Below are 26,164 nucleotides of genomic sequence, written 5' to 3'. Positions count from 1 at the left end.
GTACACACACGCACACACACACACGTGTGTGTACGTGTGTACGTGTAGGTGTGTGTGCGAGTGTGTGCATGTGTGTGCGTGTGTGCGTGTGTGTGTACGTGTGTGTACGTGTAGGTGTGTGTGCGTGTGTGCGTGTGTGTACGTGTACGTGTGTGTGTGTGTGCGTAGGGAGGGAGAAACATCAAAGTGGGAAAGATTAGATTTATATTCACCACCATCATCATCACCACCGTCACCATCATCATCATCACCACCATCACCACCATCATCACCACCATCACCACCATCATCACCACCATCACCATCATCACCACCATTAACACCGTCACCATCACCGCCACCATCACCATCATCACCACCATCACCATCATCACCACCACCACCATCATCACCACCATCACCACCATCACCACCACCACCATTAACACCGTCACCATCACCGGCACCAACACCACCAACAGCACCACCATCACCACCACCATCATCATCATCACCACCGTCACCATCACCGCCACCAACACCACCAACACCACCAACAGCACCACCATCACCACCATCATCATCACCACCGTCACCATCACCACCACCACCACCATCATCATCACTACCATCACCACCGTCACTGTCACCGCCACCAACACCACCACCATCACCGTGACCACAACACCACCATCATCACCGCCATCATCACCGGCATCATCACCGCCATCATCACCGCCATCATCACCGCCATCATCACCGCCATCATCACCGCCACCATCACCGTCACCACAACACCACCATCATCACCGCCATCATCACCGCCATCATCACCGCCACCATCACCGACACCATCACCATCAACTAGTTAACTAGTTGACTGTAATGGTGACTGGGTGACTGGCTGGGTGACTGACTGGGTGACTGGCTGGGTGACTGACTGGGTGAGTGACTGGCTGGGTGACTAACTGAGTGATTAACTGGGTGACTAGCTGGGTGACTAGCTGGGTGACTAACTGAGTGACTAACTGGTACGGCAGTAGGGGTAGGTGAGTGACTGAGTGACTGGCTGGGTGACTGGCTGGGTGGGTGACTAGCTGGGTAACTAACTGAGTGACTAACTGGGTGACTAACTGGGTGACTATGTGGGTGACTAACTGGTACGGCAGTAGGGGTAGGCGTTCCAGGCCTTCTCGTGACTGACTGGGTGACTAACTGGGTGACTAACTGGGTGACTAACTGGTACGGCAGTAGGGGTAGGTGACTAACTGGGTGACTAACTGGGTGACTATGTGGATGACTAACTGGGTGACTAAGTGGGTGACTAACTGGTATGGCAGTAGGGGTAGGTGAGTGTCTGAGTGACTAACTGAGTGACTAACTGAGTGACTAACTGGGTGACTAACTGGGTGACTAAGTGGGTGACTAAGTGGGTGACTAACTGGGTGACTAACTGAGTGACTAAGTGGGTGACTAACTAGGTGACTGTGGGTGACTAACTGGTACGGCAGTAGGGGTAGGTGAGTGACTAACTGGGTGACTATGTGGGTGACTATGTGAGTGACTAACTGGGTGACTGTGGGTGACTAACTGGTACGGCAGTAGGGGTAGGTGACTAACTGGGTGACTAACTGGGTGACTAACTGGGTGACTATGTGGGTGACTAACTGGGTGACTAACTAACTAACTGGGTGACTGTGTGGGTGACTATGTGAGCGACTAGCTGGGTGACTAAGTGGGTGACTAACTGGTACGGCAGTAGGGGTAGGTGACTAACTGGGTGACTAAGTGGGTGACTAACTGGGTGACTAACTGGTACGGCAGTAGGGGTAGGTGAGTGACTGAGTGACTGGCTGGGTGAGTGTCTGAGTGACTAACTGACTAGGTGACTAACTGGGTGACTATGTGAGTGACTATGTGGGTGACTAACTGGTACGGCAGTAGGGGTAGGTGACTAACTGGGTGACTAGCTGGGTGACTATGTGGGTGACTAACTGGGTGACTATGTGGGTGACTAACTGGTATGGCAGTAGGGGTAGGTGAGTGACTATGTGGGTGACTAGCTGGGTGACTATGTGGGTGACTAACTGAGTGACTAACTGGGTGACTAACCGGGTGACTAAGTGGGTGACTAACTGAGTGACTAAGTGGGTGACTAACTGGGCGACTGTGTGGGTGACTAACTGGTACGGCAGTAGGGGTAGGCGTTCCAGGCCTTCTCGTGAAACACGAGCGAGCCGCCCGGAGCCAGCATCCTCACAAAGCGCGGAACCTTACTGCTCACTCACACCGGAGGGAGGCAGGGGAGGGGGGCGGGGGGGGGCAGGGGGGGGGCAGGTGGGGGGGAAGTAGGTGGGGGCACAGGGGGCAGGGGGGGGCAGGGGGGGGGAAGTAGGTGGGGGCATGGGGGGGCAGGGGGGGGGGCACGGGGGGGGGGTTAGGGGGGGCAGGGGGGGGGGCAGGGGGGGGCAGGGGGGGGCAGGGGGGGGGAAGTAGGTGGGGGCATGGGGGGGCAGGGGGGGGGGCACGGGGGGGGGCACGGGGGGGCAGGGGGGGGGGGCAGGGGGGGGCATGGGGGGGCAGGGGGGGGGCACGGGGGGGGTTAGGGGGGGCAGGGGGGGGGGGCAGGGGGGGGGCAGGGGGGAGCAGGGGGGGGGCTCGAAGTGAGTCCTAGTGGTGAGTAGCAGTGGTATCAGTGGTGAGGAGCGATGGTGAGGAGTAGCGGTGAGTAGTGGTGAGTAGTAGTGGTGAGTAGGTGGTAAGTAGTGGTGAGTAGTAGTGGTGAGTAAGTGGTGAGTAGTGGTGAGTAGTGGTGAGTAGTAGTGGTGAGTAGGTGGTAAGTAGTGGTGAGTAGTAGTGGTGAGTAGGTGGTAAGTAGTGGTGAGTAGTAGTGGTGAGTAAGTGGTGAGTAGTGGTGAGTAGTAGTGGTGAGTAGTGGTGAGTAGTGGCGAGTAGTGGTGAGTAGTGGTGAGTAGTGGTGAGTAGGTGGTGAGTAGGTGGTGAGTAGTAGTGGTGAGTAGGTGGTGAGTAGGTGGTGAGTAGGTGGTGAGTAGTGGTGGTGAGTAGTGGTGAGTAGTGGTGGTGAGTAGTGGTGGTGAGTAGTGGTGGTGAGTAGTAGTGGTGAGTAGTGGTGAGTAGTGGTGAGTAGTGGTGAGTAGGTGGTGAGTAGTGGTGAGTAGGTGGTGAGTAGGTGGTAAGTAGTGGTGAGTAGTGGTGAGTAGCGGTGAGTAGCGGTGAGTAGCGGTGAGTAGCGGTGAGTAGCGGTGAGTAGGTGGTGAGTAGTGGTGAGTAGCGGTGAGTAGCGGTGAGTAGCGGTGAGTAGCGGTGAGTAGCGGTGAGTAGGTGGTGAGTAGTGGTGAGTAGTGGTGAGTAGTGGTGAGTAGTGGTGAGTAGTGGTGAGTAGGTGGTAAGTAGTGGTGAGTAGTAGTGGTGAGTAGGTGGTGAGTAGTAGTGGTGAGTAGCGGTGGTGAGTAGCGGTGGTGAGTAGTAGTGGTGAGTAGTGGTGAGTAGTAGTGGTGAGTAGGTGGTGAGTAGTAGTGGTGAGTAGTGGTGGTGAGTAGTGGTGGTGAGTAGTGGTGAGTAGTAGTGGTGAGTAGTGGTGGTGAGTAGTGGTGGTGAGTAGCGGTGAGTAGTGGTGGTGAGTAGTGGTGGTGAGTAGTGGTGGTGAGTAGTAGTGGTGAGTAGTGGTGGTGAGTAGTGGTGGTGAGTAGTGGTGGTGAGTAGTAGTGGTGAGTAGTGGTGGTGAGTAGTAGTGGTGAGTAGTAGTGGTGAGTAGTGGTGGTGAGTAGTAGTGGTGAGTAGTAGTGGTGAGTAGTAGTGGTGAGTAGTGGTGGTGAGTAGTGGTGGTGAGTAGTGGTGAGTAGTGGTGGTGAGTAGCGGTGAGTAGTGGTGGTGAGTAGTGGTGGTGAGTAGTGGTGGTGAGTAGTGGTGGTGAGTAGTGGTGGTGAGTAGTAGTGGTGAGTAGTGGTGGTGAGTAGTAGTGGTGAGTAGTAGTGGTGAGTAGTGGTGGTGAGTAGTAGTGGTGAGTAGTAGTGGTGAGTAGTGGTGGTGAGTAGTAGTGGTGAGTAGTGGTGGTGAGTAGTGGTGGTGAGTAGTAGTGGTGAGTAGTGGTGGTGAGTAGTGGTGGTGAGTAGTGGTGAGTAGTAGTGGTGAGTAGTAGTGGTGAGTAGTAGTGGTGAGTAGTGGTGAGTAGTGGTGGTGAGTAGTGGTGGTGAGTAGTGGTGAGTAGTAGTGGTGAGTAGTGGTGGTGAGTAGTGGTGAGTAGTGGTGGTGAGTAGTGGTGGTGAGTAGTGGTGAGTAGTAGTGGTGAGTAGTGGTGAGTAGTAGTGGTGAGTAGTGGTGGTGAGTAGTAGTGGTGAGTAGTGGTGAGTAGTGGTGGTGAGTAGTAGTGGTGAGTAGTGGTGGTGAGTAGTGGTGAGTAGTGGTGGTGAGTAGTAGTGGTGAGTAGTGGTGAGTAGTAGTGGTGAGTAGTGGTGGTGAGTAGTAGTGGTGAGTAGTGGTGAGTAGCGGTGGTGAGTAGCGGTGGTGAGTAGTGGTGGTGAGTAGTGGTGGTGAGTAGTGGTGGTGAGTAGTGGTGGTGAGTAGTGGTGGTGAGTAGTGGTGGTGAGTAGTGGTGAGTAGTAGTGGTGAGTAGTAGTGGTGAGTAGGTGGTGAGTAGTGGTGAGTAGTGGTGAGTAGTAGTGGTGAGTAAGTGGTGAGTAGTGGTGAGTAGGTGGTGAGTAGGTGGTGAGTAGGTGGTGAGTAGGTGGTGAGTAGTGGTGATGAGTAGGTGGCGAGTAGTGGTGAGTAGGTGGTGAGTAGTGGTGAGTAGGTGGTGAGTAGTGGTGAGTAGTAGTGGTGAGTAGGTGGTGAGTAGGTGGTGAGTAGTGGTGAGTAGTGGTGAGTAGTAGTGGTGAGTAGGTGGTGAGTAGTGGTGGTATCAGTGGTGAGTAGCGGTGGTGAGTAGGTGGTGAGTAGTGGTGGTATCAGTGGTGAGAAGCGGTGGTGAGTAGTGGTGGTGAGTAGTGGTGAGTAGTGGTGAGTAGCGGTGAGCCTCACCTCTGCACGTGGTAGATCTTGTGCGTGTACTGCCCCCGCTCTCCATCCTTCTCGTACGGCTCGTTCTTGAGCACCTGGATCCCCTCTCCGCCCCCCGTCTCGTTCTTACTCGCCTCAGCGACTGCGTACAGCTGCCCCACCTGGTACTGTGATCACACGCGGGGTCAGGGGTCAGGGGTCAGGCAGACACGTGGGTTAGACACACACACAGACACACACAGACCAGTGCTGTTAGCGAGCACCTATGAAGGACGGCACGGCCGCCTTTGTCTCCCCAGTGGCGATGTTTACTACTCAACCTCGGAGAGGCCCAGGACCGGTTCAGATAATTGCCACAAAGCTCCCCCACTCACTCACCCACCCACTCACCCACCCACTCACCCACCCACTCACCCACCCACTCACCCACCCACTCACCCACCCACCCACCCACTCACCCACCCACTCACCCACCCACTCACCCACCCACCCACTCACCCACCCACCCACTCACCCACCCACCCACTCACCCACCCACCCACTCACCCACCCACCCACTCACCCACCCACCCACCCACCCAACCACCCACTCACTCACCCACCCACTTACCCACCCACTCACCCACCCACTCACCCACCCACTCACCCACCCACCCACTCACCCACCCACCCACTCACCCACCCACCCACCCACCCAACCACCCACTCACCCACCCACCCACCCACCCACTCAACCACCCACTCACCCACCCAACCACTCACTCACTCACCCACCCAACCACCCACCCATCCACCCACTCATCCACTCACCCACCCACTCATCCACTCACCCACCCACTCACCCACCCACCCACTCACCCACCCACCCACTCACCCACCCACCCACTCACCCACCCACCCACCCACCCAACCACCCACTCACCCACCCACCCACCCACCCACTCAACCACCCACTCACCCACCCAACCACTCACTCACTCACCCACCCAACCACCCACCCATCCACCCACTCATCCACTCACCCACCCACTCATCCACTCACCCACCCACCCACCCAACCACCCACCCACCCACCCAACCACCCACCCACCCACCCACCCAACCACCCACCCACCCACCCAACCACCCACCCACCCACCCAACCACCCACCCACCCACCCACCCAACCACCCACCCACCCACCCACCCAACCACCCACCCACCCACCCACCCAACCACCCACCCACCCACCCACCCAACCACCCACCCACCCACCCAACCACCCACCCACCCACCCAACCACCCACCCACCCACCCACCCAACCACCCACCCACCCACCCAACCACCCACCCACCCACCCAACCACTCACCCACCCACCCACCCAACCACCCACCCAACCACCCACCCACCCACCCAACCACCCACCCACCCAACCACCCACCCACCCACCCTGTAATCCTAGACACGCCGTATCAGCGCCATCTCTGTAATCTCAGCAGAGCTGCACACAAAGGCACTGGTGGAACGCCTCAATTATTCACTCCCAGTGGCAAGGCCGAGGGGACAAGGCAAAGATCCCCCAGGTAGCCTCGAGCAGGGCTGGAGGGGCAAGTGCTCATTATTGTACACACTCAGCTCACCCAGGTAGCCTCTAGCAGGGCTGTAGGGGCAAGTGCTCATTATTGTACACACTCAGAGACAAAGATCACCCAGGTAGCTTCGAGCAGGGCTGTAGGGGCAAGTGCTGACTATTATACACACTCAGACAGCTCACCCAGGTAGCCTCCACCACTACGACACCACCACCACCACCACTACTACACCACCACCACTACACCACCACCATCACTGCACCACCACCACCACTACTACACCACCACCACTACACCACCACCACCACCACTACACCACCACCACCACTACTACACCACCACGACACCACCACGACACCACCACCACCACTACACCACTACCACTGCAATACCACCACCACCACCACACCACCACCACTACACCACCACTACAACTACACCACCACCACCACAACACCACCACCACCACACCACCACTACAACTACACCACCACCACAACACACCACCACCACCACAACACACCACTACTACTACACCACCACTACATCACCACCACTACATCACCACCACTACATCACCACCACTACACCACCACCACTACATCACCACCACTACATCACCACCACTACCCGTTGTTGTGGTGGTTGTTGTGGTTGTGATGGTTGTGGTGGTTATGGTTGTGGTGGTTGTGGCGGTTGTGGCTGCGGGAGTCCAACTCGGCTGCGCTAACCGCTGCGCCACCGCTCCCCGGCTCGTGGTGGGGGGGGGGATCAGCCCACCACGTGACCCACCAGCCACTGGATTATCCTGTCCACGTGGGTCATGTGATCGAGGGGAGGGGGCGAGGGGGGTAGGTGAGTGGGTGAGTTGGTGGATAGGTGGATGAGTGGGCGGGTGAGTGGGTGGGTGAGTGGGTGAGTGAGTGAGTGGGTGGGTGAGTGAGTGGGTGGGTGAGTGAGTGGGTGGGTGAGTGAGTGAGTGGGTGGGTGGGTGAGTGGGTGGGTGGGTGGGTGAGTGAGTGGGTGGGTGAGTGAGTGGGTGGGTGAGTGGGTGGGCGAGTGAGTGAGAGGTTGAGTGAGTGAGAGGGTGAATGGGTGAGTGAACGGGTGAGTGAACGGGTGAGTGATTGGGTGAGTGGGTGAGTGATTGGGTGAGTGAATGGGTGAGTGAACGGGTGAGTGCGTGGGTGAGTTCGCGGGTGAGCGAGTGGGTGAGTGAATGGGTGAGCGAGTGAGTGCGTGGGTGAGTGCGTGGGTGAGTGATTGGGTAAAGGAATGGGTGGGTGAGTGGGTGGGTTAGTGATTGGGTGAGTGAATGGGTGAGTGAACGGGTGAGTGAATGGGTGAGTGAGCGAGTGAGTGAACGGGTGAGTGAATGGGTGAGTGAGCGAGTGAGTGCGCGAGTGGGTGAATGAGTGAGTGGGTGAATGGGTGAGTGGGTGAATGGGTGAGTGGGTAAAGGAATGGGTGAATGGGTGAGTGGGTGAGTGAGTGACTGGGTGAGTGAATGGGTGAGTGAACGGGTTAGTGAACGGGTGAGTGAACGGGTGAGTGAATGGGTGAGTGGGTGAATGGGTGAGTGGGTGAATGGGTGAGTAGGTGAGTGGGTGAATGGGTGAGTGGGTGAGTGGGTGAGTGATTGGGTGATTGAATGAGTGAGTGATTGGGTGGGTGGATGAATGGGTGAGTGAATGGAGGAGTAAGTGGGTGAATTGGTGGGTGAGTGGCTGAGTGAATGGGTGAGTGAGTGAAGGGCTCACTGAGTTAGCGAGTGAGTGAATGCATTAATGGGTGATTGAGTCAGCTATTTGAGTGGGTGAGTGAATAAGTGCACGTGGGTTACATGCTCACCCACTCACCCACTCACCCACCCTCTCACTCACTCACCCACTCACCCACTCACCCACTCACCCACCCTCTCACTCACTCACCCACTCACCCACTCACCCACCCACTCACCCACTCACCCACTCACCCACTCACCCACCCACTCACCCACTCACTCACTCACTCACCCTCTCACTCACTCACCCACTCACCCACTCACCCACTCACCCACCCACTCACCCACTCACCCACTCACTCACTCACCCTCTCACTCACTCACCCTCTCACTCACTCACTCACCCTCTCACTCACTCACCCACTCACCCACGCACTCACCCACTCACTCACCCTCTCACCCACTCACCCACTCACCCTCTCACCCACTCACCCTCTCACTCACCCACCCACTCACCCACTCACCCACTCACCCACTCACCCACGCACTCACCCACTCACTCACCCTCTCACCCACTCACCCTCTCACCCACTCACTCACTCACTCACCCTCTCACTCACTCACCCTCTCACTCACTCACCCTCTCACTCACTCACCCTCTCACTCACTCACCCTCTCACCCACTCACCCACTCACCCTCTCACCCACTCACCCTCTCACCCACTCACCCACCCACTCACCCACTCACCCACTCACCCACTCACCCACGCACTCACTCACCCACTCAACTCACCCACTCACCCATCCACCCACTCACTCACCCTCTCACCCACTCACCCACTCACCCACTCACCCACTCAACTCACCCATCCACCCACTCCACTCACCCTCTCACACACTCACCATCTCAACTCACTCACCCCCACTCACTCACCCACTCACTCACCCACCACCCACCCACCCACCCCACCACCCACCACCCACCCACCCACACACCCACCACCTCACCCACCACCCACTCACCCACCCCCACCACCACCCACTCACCCACCACCACCCACTCACCCACCACCACTCACACCACCCACCACCCACTCACTCACCCCTCACTCACTCACCCTCTCACTCACCCTCACCCTCTCACCCACTCACCCTCTCACACCACTCACCCTCACCACTCACCCCTCTCACTCACTCACCCTCTCACTCACTCACCCTCTCACTCACTCACCCTCCACTCACCCACCCTCTCACTCACCACCCCTCTCACCTCACCCTCACCCACCCACCCACCCAACACCCACCACTCACCCACTCACTCACCCTCACCACCCCACACCCACTCACTCACCCACTCCACCCACTCACCCACCCACTCACTCACTCACCCACCACCACCCACTCACTCACCCACTCACCCACCACCACCCACCCACTCACCACTCACCCACACCCACTCCACCCACTCACACCACCCTCACACTCACTCACCCTCACACCCACTCACTCACCCCACCACTCACTCACCCTCTCACTCACTCACCCTCACACCACACACCCTCTCACTCACTCACCCACTCACACACTCACCCTCTCACTCACCCCTCACTCACTCACCCACTCACCCATCCACCCACTCACTCACCCTCTCACTCACCTCACCCTCTCACTCACTCACTCACTCACCCTCTCACTCACTCACCCTCTCACTCACTCACTCACCCTCTCACTCACTCACTCACCCTCTCACTCACTCACTCACCCTCTCACTCACTCACTCACCCTCTCACTCACTCACTCACCCTCTCACTCACCCTCTCACTCACTCACCCTCTCTCACTCACTCACCCTCTCTCACTCACTCACCCTCTCTCACTCACTCACCCTCTCTCACTCACTCACCCTCTCTCACTCACTCACCCTCTCTCACTCACTCACCCTCTCTCACTCACTCACCCTCTCTCACTCACTCACCACACTCACTCACCCTCTCACTCACTCACTCACCCTCTCACTCACTCACTCACCCTCTCACTCACTCACTCACTCACTCACCCTCTCACTCACTCACTCACCCTCTCACTCACTCACTCACTCACCCTCTCACTCACTCACTCACTCACCCTCTCACTCACTCACTCACTCACCCTCTCACTCACCCACTCACCCTCTCACTCACCCTCTCTCACTCACTCACCCTCTCTCACTCACTCACCCTCTCACTCACTCACCCTCTCACTCACTCACCCTCTCACTCACTCACCCTCTCACTCACTCACCCTCTCTCACTCACTCACCCTCTCTCACTCACCCTCTCACTCACTCACCCTCTCACTCACTCACCCTCTCACTCACTCACCCTCTCACTCACTCACTCACTCACCCTCTCACTCACTCACTCACTCACCCTCTCACTCTCTCACTCACTCACTCACCCTCTCACTCACTCACTCACCCTCTCACTCACTCACTCACCCTCTCACTCACTCACTCACTCACCCTCTCACTCACTCACCCTCTCACTCACTCACCCTCTCACTCACTCACCCTCTCACTCACTCACCCTCTCACTCACTCACCATCTCACTCACTCACCATCTCACTCACTCACTCACCCTCTCTCACTCACTCACCCTCTCTCACTCACTCACCCTCTCTCACTCACTCACCCTCTCACTCACTCACCCTCTCACTCACTCACCCTCTCACTCACTCACCCTCTCACTCACTCACCCTCTCACTCACTCACCCTCTCACACACTCACCCTCTCACTCACTCACCCTCTCACTCACTCACCCTCTCACTCACTCACCCTCTCACTCACTCACCCTCTCTCACTCACTCACCCACTCGCTCACCCATCCCCCAGGTAGCCTCTAGCAGGTGCTGTAGGGGCAAGTGCTATTATACACACTCAGACACAGCTCCCCCAGGTAGCCTCCACCACTACTACACCACAATCACCACCACTACTACACCACCACCACTACACCACCACTACGACACCACCATCACCACCACTACTACACCACCACCACTACCACCACACCACCACTACTACACCACCACTACACCACTACACCACCACTACTACACCACTACTACACCACTACTACACCACCACACCACCACTACTACACCACCACCACTACACCACCACCACTACACCACCACCGCTCCACCACCACCACCACTACTACTACACCACAACCACCACTACTCCACCACAACCACCACTACTACACCACAACCATCACTACACCACCACTACACCACCACACCACTACTACACCACCACCACCACTATACCACCACTACTACACCACCACTACTACACCACCACTACTACACCACCACTACTACACCACCACTACTACACCACCACCACACCACCACCACTACACCACCACCACCCCTACACCACCACCACACCACCACCACTACACCACCACTACACCACCACTACACCACCACTACACCACCACTACACCACCACTACACCACCACTACACCACTACCACTACACCACTACCACTACACCACCACCACTACACCACCACACCACCACTACACCACCACCACTACACCACCACCACTACACCACCACCAATACACCACCACCAATACACCACCACCACCCCTACACCACCACCGCTCCACCACCACTACTACACCACAACCACCACTACTCCACCACAACCATCACTACATCACCACCACCACCACACCACCACCACTACACCACCACCACTACACCACCACCACTACACCACCACCACTAAACCACCACCACCACTACACCACCACTACACCACCACCACACCACACCACCACCACACCACTGCACCACAACTACAACACCACAGCCACTACACCACCACTACACCACAACACCACCACCACCACTACCCGTTGTTGTGGTGGTTGTTGTGGTTGTGGTGGTTGTGGCGGTTGTGGCTGCGGGAGTCCAACTCGGCTGCGCTAACCGCTGCGCCACCGCTCCCCGGCTCGTGGTGGGGGGGGGGATCAGCCCACCACGTGACCCACCAGCCACTGGATTATCCTGTCCACGTGGGTCATGTGATCGAGGGGAGGGGGCGAGGGGAGGGGGCGAGGGGGGTAGGTGGATGGGTGAGTTGGTGGGTGGGTGGGTGAGTGAGTGAGTGAGTGGGTGGGTGAGTGAGTGAGTGGGTGGGTGGGTGAGTGGGTGGGTGAGTGGGTGGGTGGGTGGGTGAGTGAGTGAGAGGGTGAGTGAGTGAGTGAGTGGGTGGGTGAGTGGGTGGGTGAGTGGGTGAGTGAGAGGGTGAGCGAGTGAGTGAGTGGGTGGGTGAGTGAGTGGGTGGGTGAGAGGGTGAGTGAGTGAGTGAGTGGGTGGGTGAGTGAGTGGGTGGGTGGGTGGGTGAGAGGGTGAGTGAGTGAGTGGGTGGGTGAGTGAGTGGGTGGGCGAGTGAGTGAGAGGTTGAGTGAGTGAGAGGGCGAGTGAGTGGGTGAGTGGGTGGGTGAGTGGGTGAGTGGGTGGGTGAGTGAGTGGGTGAGTGAGAGAGTGGGTGAATGAGTGAGTGAGTGGGTGGGTGAGTGGGTGGGTGAGTGAGAGGGCGAGTGAGAGAGTGGGTGAGTGGGTGAGAGAGAGTGGGTGAGTGGGTGAGTGAGTGGGTGGGTGAGTGGGTGGGTGAGTGAGAGGGTGAGTGAGTGAGAGGATGAGTGAGTGAGTGGGTGGGTGAGTGAGAGGGTGAGTGAGTGAGAGGATGAGTGAGTGAGTGGGTGGGTGAGTGGGTGGGTGAGTGAGTGAGAGGATGAGTGAGTGAGGGGGTGAGTGAGTGAGTGGGTGAACAAGTAACCCACGTGCACTCCTACTTATTCACTCACCCACTCACTCAAATAGCTCACTCAATCACCCATTAATGCATTCACTCGCTAACTCAGTCAGCCCTTCACTCACTCACCCATTCACTCAGCCACTCACCCACCAATTCACCCACCAATTCACCCACTTACTCCTCCATTCACTCACCCATTCATCCACCCACCCACTCACCCATTCAATCACCCAATCACTCACCCACTCATCCATTCACCCACTCACCCGCGCACTCACCCGCGCACTCACCCATTCACTCACCCATTCACTCACCCATTCACTCACCCATTCACTCACCCATTCACTCACCCATTCACTCACCCATTCACTCACCCATTCACTCACCCGTTCACTCACCCGTTCACTCACCCGTTCACTCACCCGTTCACTCACCCGTTCACTCATCCATTCCTTCACCCACGCACTCACCCACGCACTCACCCACGCACTCACCCACGCACTCACCCACGCACTCACCCACGCACTCACCCACGCACTCACCCACGCACTCACCCACGCACTCACCCACGCACTCACCCACTCACTCACCCGTTCACTCACCCGTTCATCCACCCACTCACCCATTCATCCACTCACCCGTTCACTCACCCAATCACTCACCTGTGCACTCACCCATTCATCCACCCACTCAACCATTCACTCACCCATTCACTCACCAGTTCACTCACCCATTCACTCGCTCACCCACTCGCCCACCCACTCACCCTCTCACTCACTCGCCCACCCACTCGCTCACCCATTCACCCACCCACTCACCCACTCACTCGCCCACCCACTCGCTCACCCACTCGCTCACCCACTCACCCACCCACTCGCTCACCACCACATCTGCCCTGACCACGTACGGCTGTGAGACACCGTGGGGTGTAGGGGCCAAGGTTGGATTCCTGTACGGGGCGTGAGCGGCGTGTGGCGGGTGGGAGAGTTGCAGGGCTGGGTAGGTGGGTGAGACGCTCACTCACCAACTCACTCACCAACTCGCTCACCCACTCGCTCACCCACCCGCTCGCTCACCCACTCGCCCGCCCGCTCACTCACTCACTCGTTCTCTGGCTCGCTCACTCACTCACCCACTCGCTCACTCACTCACTCGCTCACCAACTCGCCCGCTCACTCACTCATCAACTTGTTCTCTGGCTCGCTCACTCACCCACTCGCTCGCCCACTCGCCCGCCCACTCGCCCGCCCACTCGCCCGCCCACTCACTCGCCCACTCACCAACTCGTTCTCTGGCTCGCTCACTCACTCATCCACTCACTCATCCACTCACTCACTCGCTTGCCCACTCACCCACTCACTCACTCGGTTGCCCACTCACCCACTCGCTCGCTCACTCACCCATGCATTCACTCGCTCACTAACTCACCCACTCGCTCACTCACTCACTCACTCACTCACCCACTCGCTCACCAACTCGCCCGCTCACTAACTCATCAACTCGTTCTCTGGCTCGCTCACTCACTCACACGCTCGCTCACCCGCTCACTCACTCACCCGCTCACTCACTCACCCGCTCACTCACTCACCCGCTCACTCACTCACCCGCTCACTCACTCACCCGCTCACTCACTCACCCGCTCACTCACTCACCCGCTCACTCACTCACCCGCTCACTCACTCACCCGCTCACTCACTCACCCGCTCACTCACTCACCCGCTCACTCACTCGCCCACTCACTCGCCCACTCACTCGCCCACTCACTCGCCCACTCACTCGCCCACTCACTCGCCCACTCACTCGCCCGCTCGCTCACTCACCAACTCGTTCTCTGGCTCGCTCACTCACTCATCCACTCACTCACTCGCTTGCCCACTCACCCACTCACCCACTCGCTTGCCCACTCACCCACTCACTCACTCACTCGCTTGCCCACTCACCCACTCGCTCGCTCACTCACCCATGCATTCACTCGCTCACTTACCCACTCACTCGCTCAATCAGTCACCCATTCGTACTCTCGTTCGCTCACTCACCCATTCATTCATTCGGGGGAGGGAGGGAGAGAGAGAGGGAGGGGGTGGCCGAGTGAGTGGGTGAGTGAGCGAGAGAGTGGGTGAGTGGGTGGATTAGTGGGTGAGTGAGCGAGAGAGTGAGTGAGTGAGTGGGTGGGTGGGTGAGTGAGTGGGTGAGTGGGTGAGTGAGTGGGTGGGTGAGTGAGTGGGTGAGTGAGTGGGTGAGTGAGTGGGTGAGTGAGTGGGTGAGTGGGTGAGTGAGTGAGTGGGTGGATGAGTGGGTGGGTGAGTGGGTGGGTGAGTGAGCGAGAGAGTGAGCGAGAGAGTGGGTGAGTGGGTGGATGAGTGGGTGAGTGAGCGAGAGAGTGAGTGAGTGAGTGGGTGGGTGGGTGGGTGGGTGAGTGGGTGAGTGAGTGGGTGAGTGAGTGGGTGAGTGAGTGGTTGGATGGATGGTTGGGTGGATGAGTGGGTGAGTGAGTGGGTGGGTGAGTGGGTGGGTGAGTGGGTGGGTGGATGAGTGGGTGAGTGAGCGAGCGAGAGAGTGAGCGAGAGAGTGGTGGGGTGAGTGACAGGACCGGTTTGACGTGGGGTCTGTACTGAACGTGAACTCACACAGCAGCCAAAGGGCAGGGTGAGTAATTATAGGCGCCACGGTGGCTAGGAGATGTTAACGCCCTCGCCTGATATACAGGAAGTCGTGGGTTCGACCCAGACCCTGACACCTGCTGTAAATTTGCGTGTCTCTCATCATAATCATCACGGTAAAATACAAACGAGTTCTTCATCTAAGTAGTTGGGTGAGCATGCGAGTGGTCGAGTGTGTGGGTGAGTGAGCAAGTGGGCGAGTGTGTGGGTGAGTGAGCGAGTGTGTGGGTGAGTGAGTGGGTGAGTGAGCAAGTGGGTGAGTGAGTGGGTGAGTGGGCGAGTGGGCGAGTGTGTGGGCGAGTGTGTGGGTGAGTGTGTGGGTGAGCGAGTGTGTGGGTGAGTGTGTAGGTGAGTGAGCAAGTGGGCGAGTGTGCGGGTGAGTGAGTGGGCGAGTGGGCGAGTGAGTGGGCGAGTGGGCGAGTGTGTAGGCGAGTGTATGGGTGAGTGTGTGGGCGAGTGTGTGGGCGAGTGTGTGGGTGTGTGGGTGAGTGAGCAAGTGGGCGAGTGAATGGGCGAGTGTGTGGGTGAGTGTGTGGGTGAGTGAGCAAGTGGGCGAGTGAATGGGCGAGTGTGTGGGTGAGTGAGTGGGTGAGTGAGCGAGCGTGTGGGCGAGTGAGTGGGCGAGTGTGTGGGTGAGTGTGTGGGTGAGTGAGCGAGTGTGTGGGTGAGTGTGTGGGTGAGTGAGCGAGTGTGTGGGCGAGTGAGTGAGTGGGTGAGTGAGCGAGTGTGTAAGTGAGTGTGTGGGTGAGTGGGTGAGTGAGTGGGTGAGTGTGTGGATGAGTGAGCAAGTGGGCGAGTGTGTGGGTGAGTGTGTGGGTGAGTGGGCGAGTGTGTGGGCGAATGGGTGAGCGAATGGATGAGTGGCTAAGTGAGTGAGCATGTGGGTGGGAGAGTGAGTGGGTGAGTGAGTGGGTGAGCGAATGGATGAGTGGCTAAGTGGGTGAGTGTGTGGGTGAGCGTGTGGGCGAGTGAGTAGGTGAGTGAGTGAGTGGGTGAGCGAATGGGTGAGCGAATAGGCGAGTGGCTAAGTGGGTGAGCATGTGGGTGAGTGAGCGAGTGGGCGAGTGACTAAGTGGGTAACTGGCTAAGTGGGTGAGTGACTAAGTGAGTGAGCATGTGGGTGAGTGAGTGGGTGAGTGAGCGAGTGGGCGAGTGACTAAGTGGGTAACTGGCTAAGTGGGCGATTGAACAACCCCCGGGGAGACAAAGGCGGCCGGGCAACCACAGGCACTGCTGCTGCTACTCTCTCCTGACAGCACTTGCCCCAACTTGCCTGTTAGAGGCTACCTGGGGGACCTTTGTCTGTGTGTGTAGGCACTGATGCTATTTCTACTCGCTCCTGACAGCACTTGCCCCAACGTGTCTGTTAGAGGCTACCTGGGGGACCTTTGTCTGTGTTTAGGCACTGATGCTATTTCTACTCTCTCCTGACAGCACTTGCCCCAACGTGTCTGTTAGAGGCTACCTGGGGGACCTTTGTCTGTGTTTAGGCACTGATGCTACTCGCTACTGACAGCACTTGCCCCAACGTGTCTGTTAGAGGCTACCTGGGGGACCTTTGCCTGTGCTGCTGCTACTAACAGCACTTGCCCCAGTAACCTCTTGCAGGCTACACGGAGGACCTTTGCCTCTGTGTTGTGTGTGTCAGTGTGTGTGTCTGTGTGTGTGTGTGTCTGTGTGAGTGTGTGTGTGTCTGTGTGTGTGTCTGTGTGAGCGTGTGTGTCTGTGTGAGTGTGTGTCTGTGTGTGTGTCTGTGTGTGTGTGTCTGTGTGAGTGTGTGTCTGTGTGAGTGTGTGTCTGTGTGAGTGTGTGTCTGTGTGAGTGTGTGTCTGTGTGAGTGTGTGTGCGTGTGTCTGTGTGAGTGTGTGTGCGTGTGTCTGTGTGAGTGTGTGTGTCTGTGTGTGTGCGTGTGTCTGTGTGAGTGTGTGTGTCTGTGAGTGTGTGAGTGTGTCCGTGTGTGTCAGTGTCTGTGAGTGTCTGTCTGTGTGTGTCTGTGTGTGTCTATGTGTGTGTCGATGTGAGTGTGTGTGTGGTGTAGCGGATAGCGCTACGCCGCGCTACGAACCCGGCGACCCGAGTTCGATTCCCGCTCACGGCCAACACCACCAGTGACAGCGATTATCTGAACCGACCCGGGCCTCCCCTAGGTCGACTCAGCCTCAAATGAGTTACCTGGTGTAGCGGTGTAGTAAACATCGCCACTGGGGAGACAAAGGCGGCCGGGCGTGGTGGTGCTGGCCACCCACCCCCTCGTGTGCCGTGCCGACCTTCATAGGCCCCGCTCGCTAACAGCACTTGCCCCCTACGTTCTGTTAAGGCTATACGGGGGATCTTTGTCTTTGTCTGACGTAGTAAATCGATAACTTCAGGCGGCTCGTCTCACGTGACACGCACTTTGGGGTCACGTGGCTTCGCCTCGTGCACGGCTCATCAGCAGTCACGGAACCAGTCACGTGGGGTGTGGACACGTGACCAGGGAGATGTTGACTACCTCGCCTGGTACGCAGGAGGTCGTGGGTTCGATCCCAGACCCTGACGGGAGATGTTGACTACCTCGCCTGGTACGCAGGAGGTCGAGGGTTCGATCCCAGACCCTGACGGGAGATGTTGACTACCTCGCCCGGTACGCAGGAGGTCGTGGGTTCGATCCCAGACCCTGACGGGAGATGTTGACTACCTCGCCTGGTACGCAGGAGGTCGTGGGTTCGATCCCAGACCCTGACGGGAGATGTTGACTACCTCGCCTGGTACGCAGGAGGTCGTGGGTTCGATCCCAGACCCTGACGGGAGATGTTGACTACCTCGCCCGGTACGCAGGAGGTCGTGGGTTCGATCCCAGACCCTGACGGGAGATGTTGACTACCTCGCCTGGTACGCAGGAGGTCGTGGGTTCGATCCCAGACCCTGACGACGCCTGCTGCTGCTGCTGTAGATGTTGGAGTCTGCGTCTCTCTCCCCGTGGGTCTCTGTGTGGGTCTCCGTGTGGGTCTCCGTGTGGGTCTCCGTGTGGGTCTCCGTGTGGGTCTCCGTGTGGGTCTCCGTGTGGGTCTCCGTGTGGGTCTCCGTGTGGGTCTCCGTGTGGGTCTCCGTGTGGGTCTCCGTGTGGGTCTCCGTGTGGGTCTCCGTGTGGGTCTCCGTGTGGGTCTCCGTGTGGGTCTCCGTGTGGGTCTCCGTGTGGGTCTCCGTGTGGGTCTCCGTGTGGGTCTCCGTGTGGGTCTCCGTGTGGGTCTCCGTGTGGGTCTCCGTGTGGGTCTCCGTGTGGGTCTCCGTGTGGGTCTCCGTGTGGGTCTCCGTGTGGGTCTCCGTGTGGGTCTCTGTGTGGGTCTCTGTGTGGGTCTCTGTGTGGGTCTCTGTGTGGGTCTCTGTGTGGGTCTCTGTGTGGGTCTCTGTGTGGGTCTCTGTGTGGGTCTCTGTGTGGGTCTCTGTGTGGGTCTCTGTGTGGGTCTCTGTGTGGGTCTCTGTGTGGGTCTCTGTGTGGGTCTCTGTGTGGGTCTCTGTGTGGGTCTCTGTGTGGGTCTCTGTGTGGGTCTCTGTGTGGGTCTCTGTGTGGGTCTCTGTGTGGGTCTCTGTGTGGGTCTCTGTGTGGGTCTCTGTGTGGGTCTCTGTGTGGGTCTCTGTGTGGGTCTCTGTGTGGGTCTCTGTGTGGGTCTCTGTGTGGGTCTCTGTGTGGGTCTCTGTGTGGGTCTCTGTGTGGGTCTCTGTGTGGGTCTCTGTGTGGGTCTCTGTGTGGGTCTCTGTGTGGGTCTCTGTGTGGGTCTCTGTGTGGGTCTCTGTGTGGGTCTCTGTGTGGGTCTCTGTGTGGGTCTCTGTGTGGGTCTCTGTGTGGGTCTCTGTGTGGGTCTCTGTGTGGGTCTCTGTGTGGGTCTCTGTGTGGGTCTCTGTGTGGGTCTCTGTGTGGGTCTCTGTGTGGGTCTCTGTGTGGGTCTCTGTGTGGGTCTCTGTGTGGGTCTCTGTGTGGGTCTCTGTGTGGGTCTCTGTGTGGGTCTCTGTGTGGGTCTCTGTGTGGGTCTCTGTGTGGGTCTCTGTGTGGGTCTCTGTGTGGGTCTCTGTGTGGGTCTCTGTGTGGGTCTCTGTGTGGGTCTCTGTGTGGGTCTCTGTGTCGGTCTCTGTGTCGGTCTCTGTGTGGGTCTCTGTGTGGGTCTCTCTGTGGGTCTCTCTGTGGGTCTCTCTGTGGGTCTCTCTGTGGGTCTCTCTGTGGGTCTCTCTGTGGGTCTCTCTGTGTGAGTGGCTGAGTGAGTGGTTGAGTGAGTGGCTGAGTGAGTGGTTGAGTGAGTGGCTGGGTGAGTGGTTGAGTGGGTGGATAGTAAGTGGGTGGGTGAGCTATGTGGCAATTATCTGAACTGGTCCAGGGCCTCTCCTAGGTCGATTCAGCCTCAAATCAGTTTCCTCTTTGCGGTGTAGTAAACCTCGTGTGCCACTACTAACAGCACTTGCCCCTACAGCCTGCTACAGGCTACCTAGGGCACATTTGTCTGTGTGAGTGGAGGGGTGGAGCCCAGCTGGGCTGGACTCCAGCCCCCAGGCTCTGCACAGATGGGCACAATCATACCCTGCACTGTACTCACACACCTAGCACTGTACTGACACACCTAGCACTGTACTGACACACCCAGCACTGACACATCCATGCACTCTGCCTCACCCACTCACCCATTCACACACTCACCCACCCACTCACCCACCCACTCGTCCACTCATCCACTCACCCCACAATCCACTCACCCCACAATCCACTCACCCCACAATCCACTCACCCCACAATCCACTCACCCCACAATCCACTCACCCCACAATCCACTCACCCCACAATCCACTCACCCCACAATCCACTCACCCCACAATCCACTCACCCCACAATCCACTCACCCCACAATCCACTCACCCCACCACCCACTCACCCCACCACCCACTCACCCCACCACCCACTCACCCCACCACCCACTCACCCCACCACCCACTCACCCCACCACCCACTCACCCCACCACCCACTCACCCCACCACCCACTCACCCCACCACCCACTCACCCCACCACCCACTCACCCCACCACCCACTCACCCCCCCACCCACTCACCCCCCCACTCACTCACCCCCCCACTCACCCCCCCACTCACCCCCCACTCACCCCCCCACTCACCCCCCCACTCACCCCCCCACTCACCCCCCCACTCACCCCACCACCCACCCCACCACTCACTCACCCCACCACTCACCCACCCACCCACTCACCCACTCACCCACTCACCCCACCACTCACCCACCCACCCACTCACCCACCCACCCACTCACTCACCCCACCACCCACTCACCCCACGATTCACTCACCCCACCACCCACTCACCCCACCACCCACTCACCTCACCACCCACTCCCCCACCCACCCACTCACCCACCCACCCACTCACCCACCCACCCACCCACTCACCCACCCCACCACCCACTCACCCCACCACCCACTCACCCCACCACCCACCCACTCCACCACCCACCCCACCACCCACTTACCCCACTCACCCCACCACCCACTCACCCCACCACCCACTCACCCCACCACCCACTCACCCCACCACCCACTCACCCCACCACCCACTCACCCCCCCACCCACTCACCCCCCCACCCACTCACCCCCCCACTCACCCCCCCACTCACCCCACCACTCACCCCACCACCCACCCACCCCACCCCACCACCCACTCACCCCACGATTTACTCACCACACCACCCACTCACCCCACCACCCACTCACCCCACCACCAACTCTCCCACCTACTCACCCACTCACCCAACCACCCACTCACCCCACCACCCACTCACCCCACCACCCATTCACCCCACCACCCACTCACCCCACCACCCACCCACTCACCCCACCACCCACCCACTCACCCACCACTCACCCCACCACCCATCCACCCCACCCACCCCACCCACCCCACTCACCCCACCCACCCACTCACCCCACCCACCCACTCACCCCACCACCCACTCACCCCACCACCCACCCCACCACCCACCCATCCACCCCACCCACCCCACTCACCCCACCACCCACTCACCCCACCCACCCCACTCACCCCACCCACCCATCTTACCTCTTCCACAGAAATTGGCAGCAGTACGCGGCTGTAAGACACAAACAACACAAACAACACCACACCAACTCAATTAGTCACCGCAGATAGAGACAAAGCTCCCCCCGCTCGCTAGGATAGCCCCTTGACACTCAATGGGGCAAGTGCTGTCAGTAGCAAGCAGTAGCAGCGTCTGTACACACACAGAGACAAAGGTCCCCCAGGTAGCCTCTAGCAGTGATGTAGGGGCAAGTGCTGTCAGTAGCAAGCAGCAGCAGCAGCGTCTGTACACACACAGAGACAAAGGTCCCCCAGGTAGCCTCTAGCAGTGATGTAGGGGCAAGTGCTGTCAGTAGCAAGCAGCAGCAGCAGCGTCTGTACACACACAGAGACAAAGGTCCCCCAGGTAGCCTCTAGCAGTGATGTAGGGGCAAGTGCTGTCAGTAGCAAGCAGCAGCAGCAGCAGCGTCTGTACACACACAGAGACAAAGGTCCCCCAGGTAGCCTCTAGCAGTGATGTAGGGGCAAGTGCTGTTCGTAGCTAGTAGTAGCAGCAGCGTCTGCACGGATCATCATTCACTCACACACTCACTGACTTTCATTCACTCACACACCAACTAATTCACTCACACTCACTGACTTTCATTCACTCACACACAGACTCATTCACTCACACACCGACTCACTCACCGACTCATTCACTCACACACTCACTGACTTCCATTAACTCACACACCGACTCATTCACTCACACTCACTCATTCACTCACACACTCACTCATCCACTCACACACTCACTCATCCACTCACACACTGATTCCTTCACTCACACGCCGACTCATTCACTCACACACTCACTGACTTTCATTCACTCACACACTCACTGACTTTCATTCACTCACAAACTCACCGACTCATTTACTCACACATTCACTCATTCACTCACACACTCATTCATTCATTCACTCACACACTCATTCACTCACACACTCATTCACTCACACACTGACTCATTCACTCACACATTCACTCACACACCGACTCGCTCACACACCGAATAATTCACTCACACACTCACTCATTCACTCACCCACTCACAAGAGAAAGCTCCCCCAGGTAGCCTCTAACAGGCTATAGGGGAAAGTGAACCTGACACAGCAATTTACCACCACCAACACAATTTGGGCGGGAGACAAAGGCGGCCGGGCGAGTGTGAGTGTTGCTGGCCACCCACCCACCCCCTCTGTGTGTGGCCACAGTGGCAGCAGCCTTCATAGACGCTGCTGCTGCTACTGACAGCACTTGCCCCTACAGCACTGTTAGAGGCTACCTGTGGTGAGTGAATGAGCGAGTGGGTGAGTGAATGGGTGGGTGGGTGATTGAGTGAGTGGGTGGGTGGGTGAATGGGTGAGTGAATGGGTTGGTGGGTGAGTGAATGGGTTGGTGGGTGGGTGAGTGGGTGAGTGATTGGGTGGGTGAATGGGTGGGTGGGTGAGTGGGTGGGTGAGTGAATGGGTGGGTGAGTGAGTGGGTGAGTGAATGGGTTGGTGGGTGGGTTGGTGGGTGGGTTGGTGGGTGGGGAGGAGTGAATGGGTGGGTGGGTTAGTGAATGGGTGGGTGGGTTAGTGAATGGGTGGGTGAGTGAGTGAATGGGTGGGTGAGTGAATGAGTGTGTGGGTGAATGGATGGGTGGGTGGGTTAGTGGGTGTGTGGGTGAGTGAATGGGTGGGTGGGTGAGTGAATGGGTTGGTGGGTGGGTGAGTGGGTGGGTGAGTGGGTGAGTGAATGGGTGGGTAAATGGGTGGGTGGGTGAGTGGGTGGGTGAGTGAATGGGTGGGTGAGTGAATGGGTTGGTGGGTGGGTTGGTGGGTGGGTTGGTGGGTGGGTGGGGAGGAGTGAATGGGTGGGTGAGTGAGTGAATGGGTGGGTGGGTTAGTGAATGGGTGGGTGGGTTAGTGAATGGGTGGGTGAGTGAATGAATGGGTGGGTGAGTGAATGAGTGTGTGGGTGAATGGATGGGTGGGTGGGTTAGTGGGTGTGTGGGTGAGTGAATGGGTGGGTGGGTGAGTGAATGGGTGGGTGAGTGAATGGGTGGGTGAGTGAATGAGTGTGTGGGTGAATGGATGGGTGGGTGGGTTAGTGGGTGTGTGGGTGAGTGAATGAGTGTGTGGGTGAGTGAATGGGTGGGTGAGTGAATGAGTGTGTGGGTGAATGGATGGGTGGGTGGGTTAGTGGGTGTGTGGGTGAGTGAATGGGTGGATGAGTGTGTGGGTGAATGGATGGGTGGGTGGTTTAGTGGGTGTGTGGGTGAGTGAATGGGTGAGTGAGTGAATGAGTGTGTGAGTGAATGAGTGTGTGGGTGAATGGATGGGTGGGTTAGTGGGTGTGTGGGTGAGTGAATGGGTGTGTGGGTGAGTGAATGGGTGGGTGAGTGAATGGGTGGGTGAGTGAATGGGTGGGTGAGTGAATGGGTGGGTGAGTGAATGAGTGTGTGGGTGAATGGATGGATGGGTTAGTGGGTGTGTGGGTGAGTGAATGAGTGTGTGGGTGAATGAGTGTGTGGGTGAATGGACGGGTGTGTGTGTGACACTTCAGGGAAGACAAAGGCGGCCGGGCGAGTGTGAGTGGTGCTGGCCACCCACCCCCTCTGTGCGTGGCCACAGAGACGCTGCTGCTGCTGACGGCACTTGCCCCTAGAGCACTGCTAGAGGCTACCTGGAGGAGCGTTGTGTCTATAGGCGCTGCTGCTACTGCTGACAGCACTTGCCCCTAGAGCACTGCTAGAGGCTACCTGGGGGAGCTTTGTGTCTATAGGCGCTGCTGCTACTGCTGACAGCACTTGCCCCTAGAGCACTGCTAGAGGCTACCTGGGGGAGCTTTGTGTCTATAGGTGCTGCTGCTGCTACTGACAGCACTTGCCCCTACAGCACTGCTAGAGGCTACCTGGGGGAGCTTTGTCTTTGTGTCTATAGGTGCTGCTGCTACTACTGACAGCACTTGCCCCTACAGCACTGCTAGAGGCTACCTGGGGGAGCTTTGTCTTTGTGTCTTTGGGTGCTGCTGATACTAACAGCACTTGCCCCTACAGCCCTGCTAGAGGCTACCTGGGGGAGCTTTGTCTTTGTGTCTATAGGCGCTGCTGCTGCTACTAACAGCACTTGCCCCTACACAGCACTGCTAGAGGCTACCTGGGGGAGCTTTGTGTCTATAGGTGCTGCTGCTGCTACTAACAGCACTTGCCCCTACAGCCCTGCTAGAGGCTACCTGGGGGAGCTTTGTGTCTATAGGTGCTGCTGCTACTGACAGCACTTGCCCCGACACAGCACTGCTAGAGGCTACCTGGGGGAGCTTTGTGTCTATAGGCGCTGCTACTAACAGCACTTGCCCCTACAGCCCTGCTAGAGGCTACCTGGGGGAGCTTTGTGTCTATAGGCGCTGCTGCTGCTACTAACAGCACTTGCCCCTACAGCACTGCTAGAGGCTACCTGGGGGAGCTTTGTCTTTGTGTCTTTAGGCGCTGCTGCTGCTACTGACAGCACTTGCCCTTACAGCACTGCTAGAGGCTACCTGGAGGAGCTTTGTCTTTGTGTCTATAGGTGCTGCTGCTGCTACTGACAGCACTTGCCCCTACAGCACTGCTAGAGGCTACCTGGGGGAGCTTTGTCTTTGTGTCTTTAGGCGCTGCTGCTGCTACTGACAGCACTTGCCCCTACAGCACTGCTAGAGGCTACCTGGAGGAGCTTTGTGTCTATAGGTGCTGCTGCTACTAACAGCACTTGCCCCTACAGCACTGCTAGATGTCTTTGGTGGAGGCTATGGTGGGGGAAGCCTCTATCGAGCAGTGGATAGACCCTGGCTAACGATGATGATGATGATGGCTGCATCCGTATAGTGATGAATTACAATTACTTCCAAATCTCATCGCAACGCGGTCTCCCCGAGACGGGAGACCGAGAGGCCTAGGGCGAGACACCGACCCTCGGATAGATTCGCCCGCGGGCACGAGACACCTCGACACCGGCAGAGCGAGGGAGCCTCGATGAGGGGGGGGGGAGGATGGGTGGGAATTTTTCTCGGTAAAAGGAAAAAAGCTATTTTTTTGTTAAAGAGATCGGAAATAAAACAAACTAATTATAATTTGTAGAAACAACAACAACAACGACGATAACGACGATTGTTACGCTGTTAAAACTTTTTTAGTTTAAATAAGAATATTAAAATTGGAACTTTTAGGCACAACGCGGAACTCACAATTCTTTGATGAGCACCATGGCTGGGGTCACGTGACGCCGGTAAGGAAGTGAGGGGCGGGGCGACGGTTGG

The 26,164-nt window shown here is 57.8% G+C and overlaps 1 protein-coding gene across 1 annotated transcript; it reads right to left on the bottom strand.

Annotated features, from left to right (window-relative positions):
* Positions 1–1,984: 1,984 nt before the first annotated feature.
* On the bottom strand, positions 1,985–26,164 carry LOC144953621 (phosphatidylinositol transfer protein beta isoform-like). The gene is made up of 4 exons (XM_078884208.1): positions 26,093–26,164; positions 21,863–21,893; positions 5,017–5,162; positions 1,985–2,255 (listed from the first exon to the last, which is right to left on the bottom strand). Exons 1-4 carry the CDS (start codon positions 26,110–26,112, stop codon positions 2,159–2,161), a joined length of 294 nt encoding a protein of 97 aa, XP_078740334.1. The 5' UTR covers positions 26,113–26,164; the 3' UTR covers positions 1,985–2,158.

This window comes from Lampetra fluviatilis, chromosome 79 (assembly GCF_964198595.1).
Source record: "Lampetra fluviatilis chromosome 79, kcLamFluv1.1, whole genome shotgun sequence".
In the NCBI taxonomy this organism is placed as follows: Eukaryota; Metazoa; Chordata; class Hyperoartia; order Petromyzontiformes; family Petromyzontidae; genus Lampetra; species Lampetra fluviatilis.
This window is presented reverse-complemented; position numbering and strand designations above follow the sequence as displayed.

Excerpts from the sequence above, each read along its gene's own strand:
- LOC144953621 (XM_078884208.1), bottom strand. The coding sequence starts at position 26,112 with ATGGTGCTCATCAAAGAATT. Across the intron at positions 21,894-26,092 it reads ATGGTGCTCATCAAAGAATT|CCGCGTACTGCTGCCAATTT; the intron begins GTGAGTTCCGCG and ends TGTGTCTTACAG. Across the intron at positions 5,163-21,862 it reads TGCCAATTTCTGTGGAAGAG|TACCAGGTGGGGCAGCTGTA; the intron begins GTAAGATGGGTG and ends GTGTGATCACAG.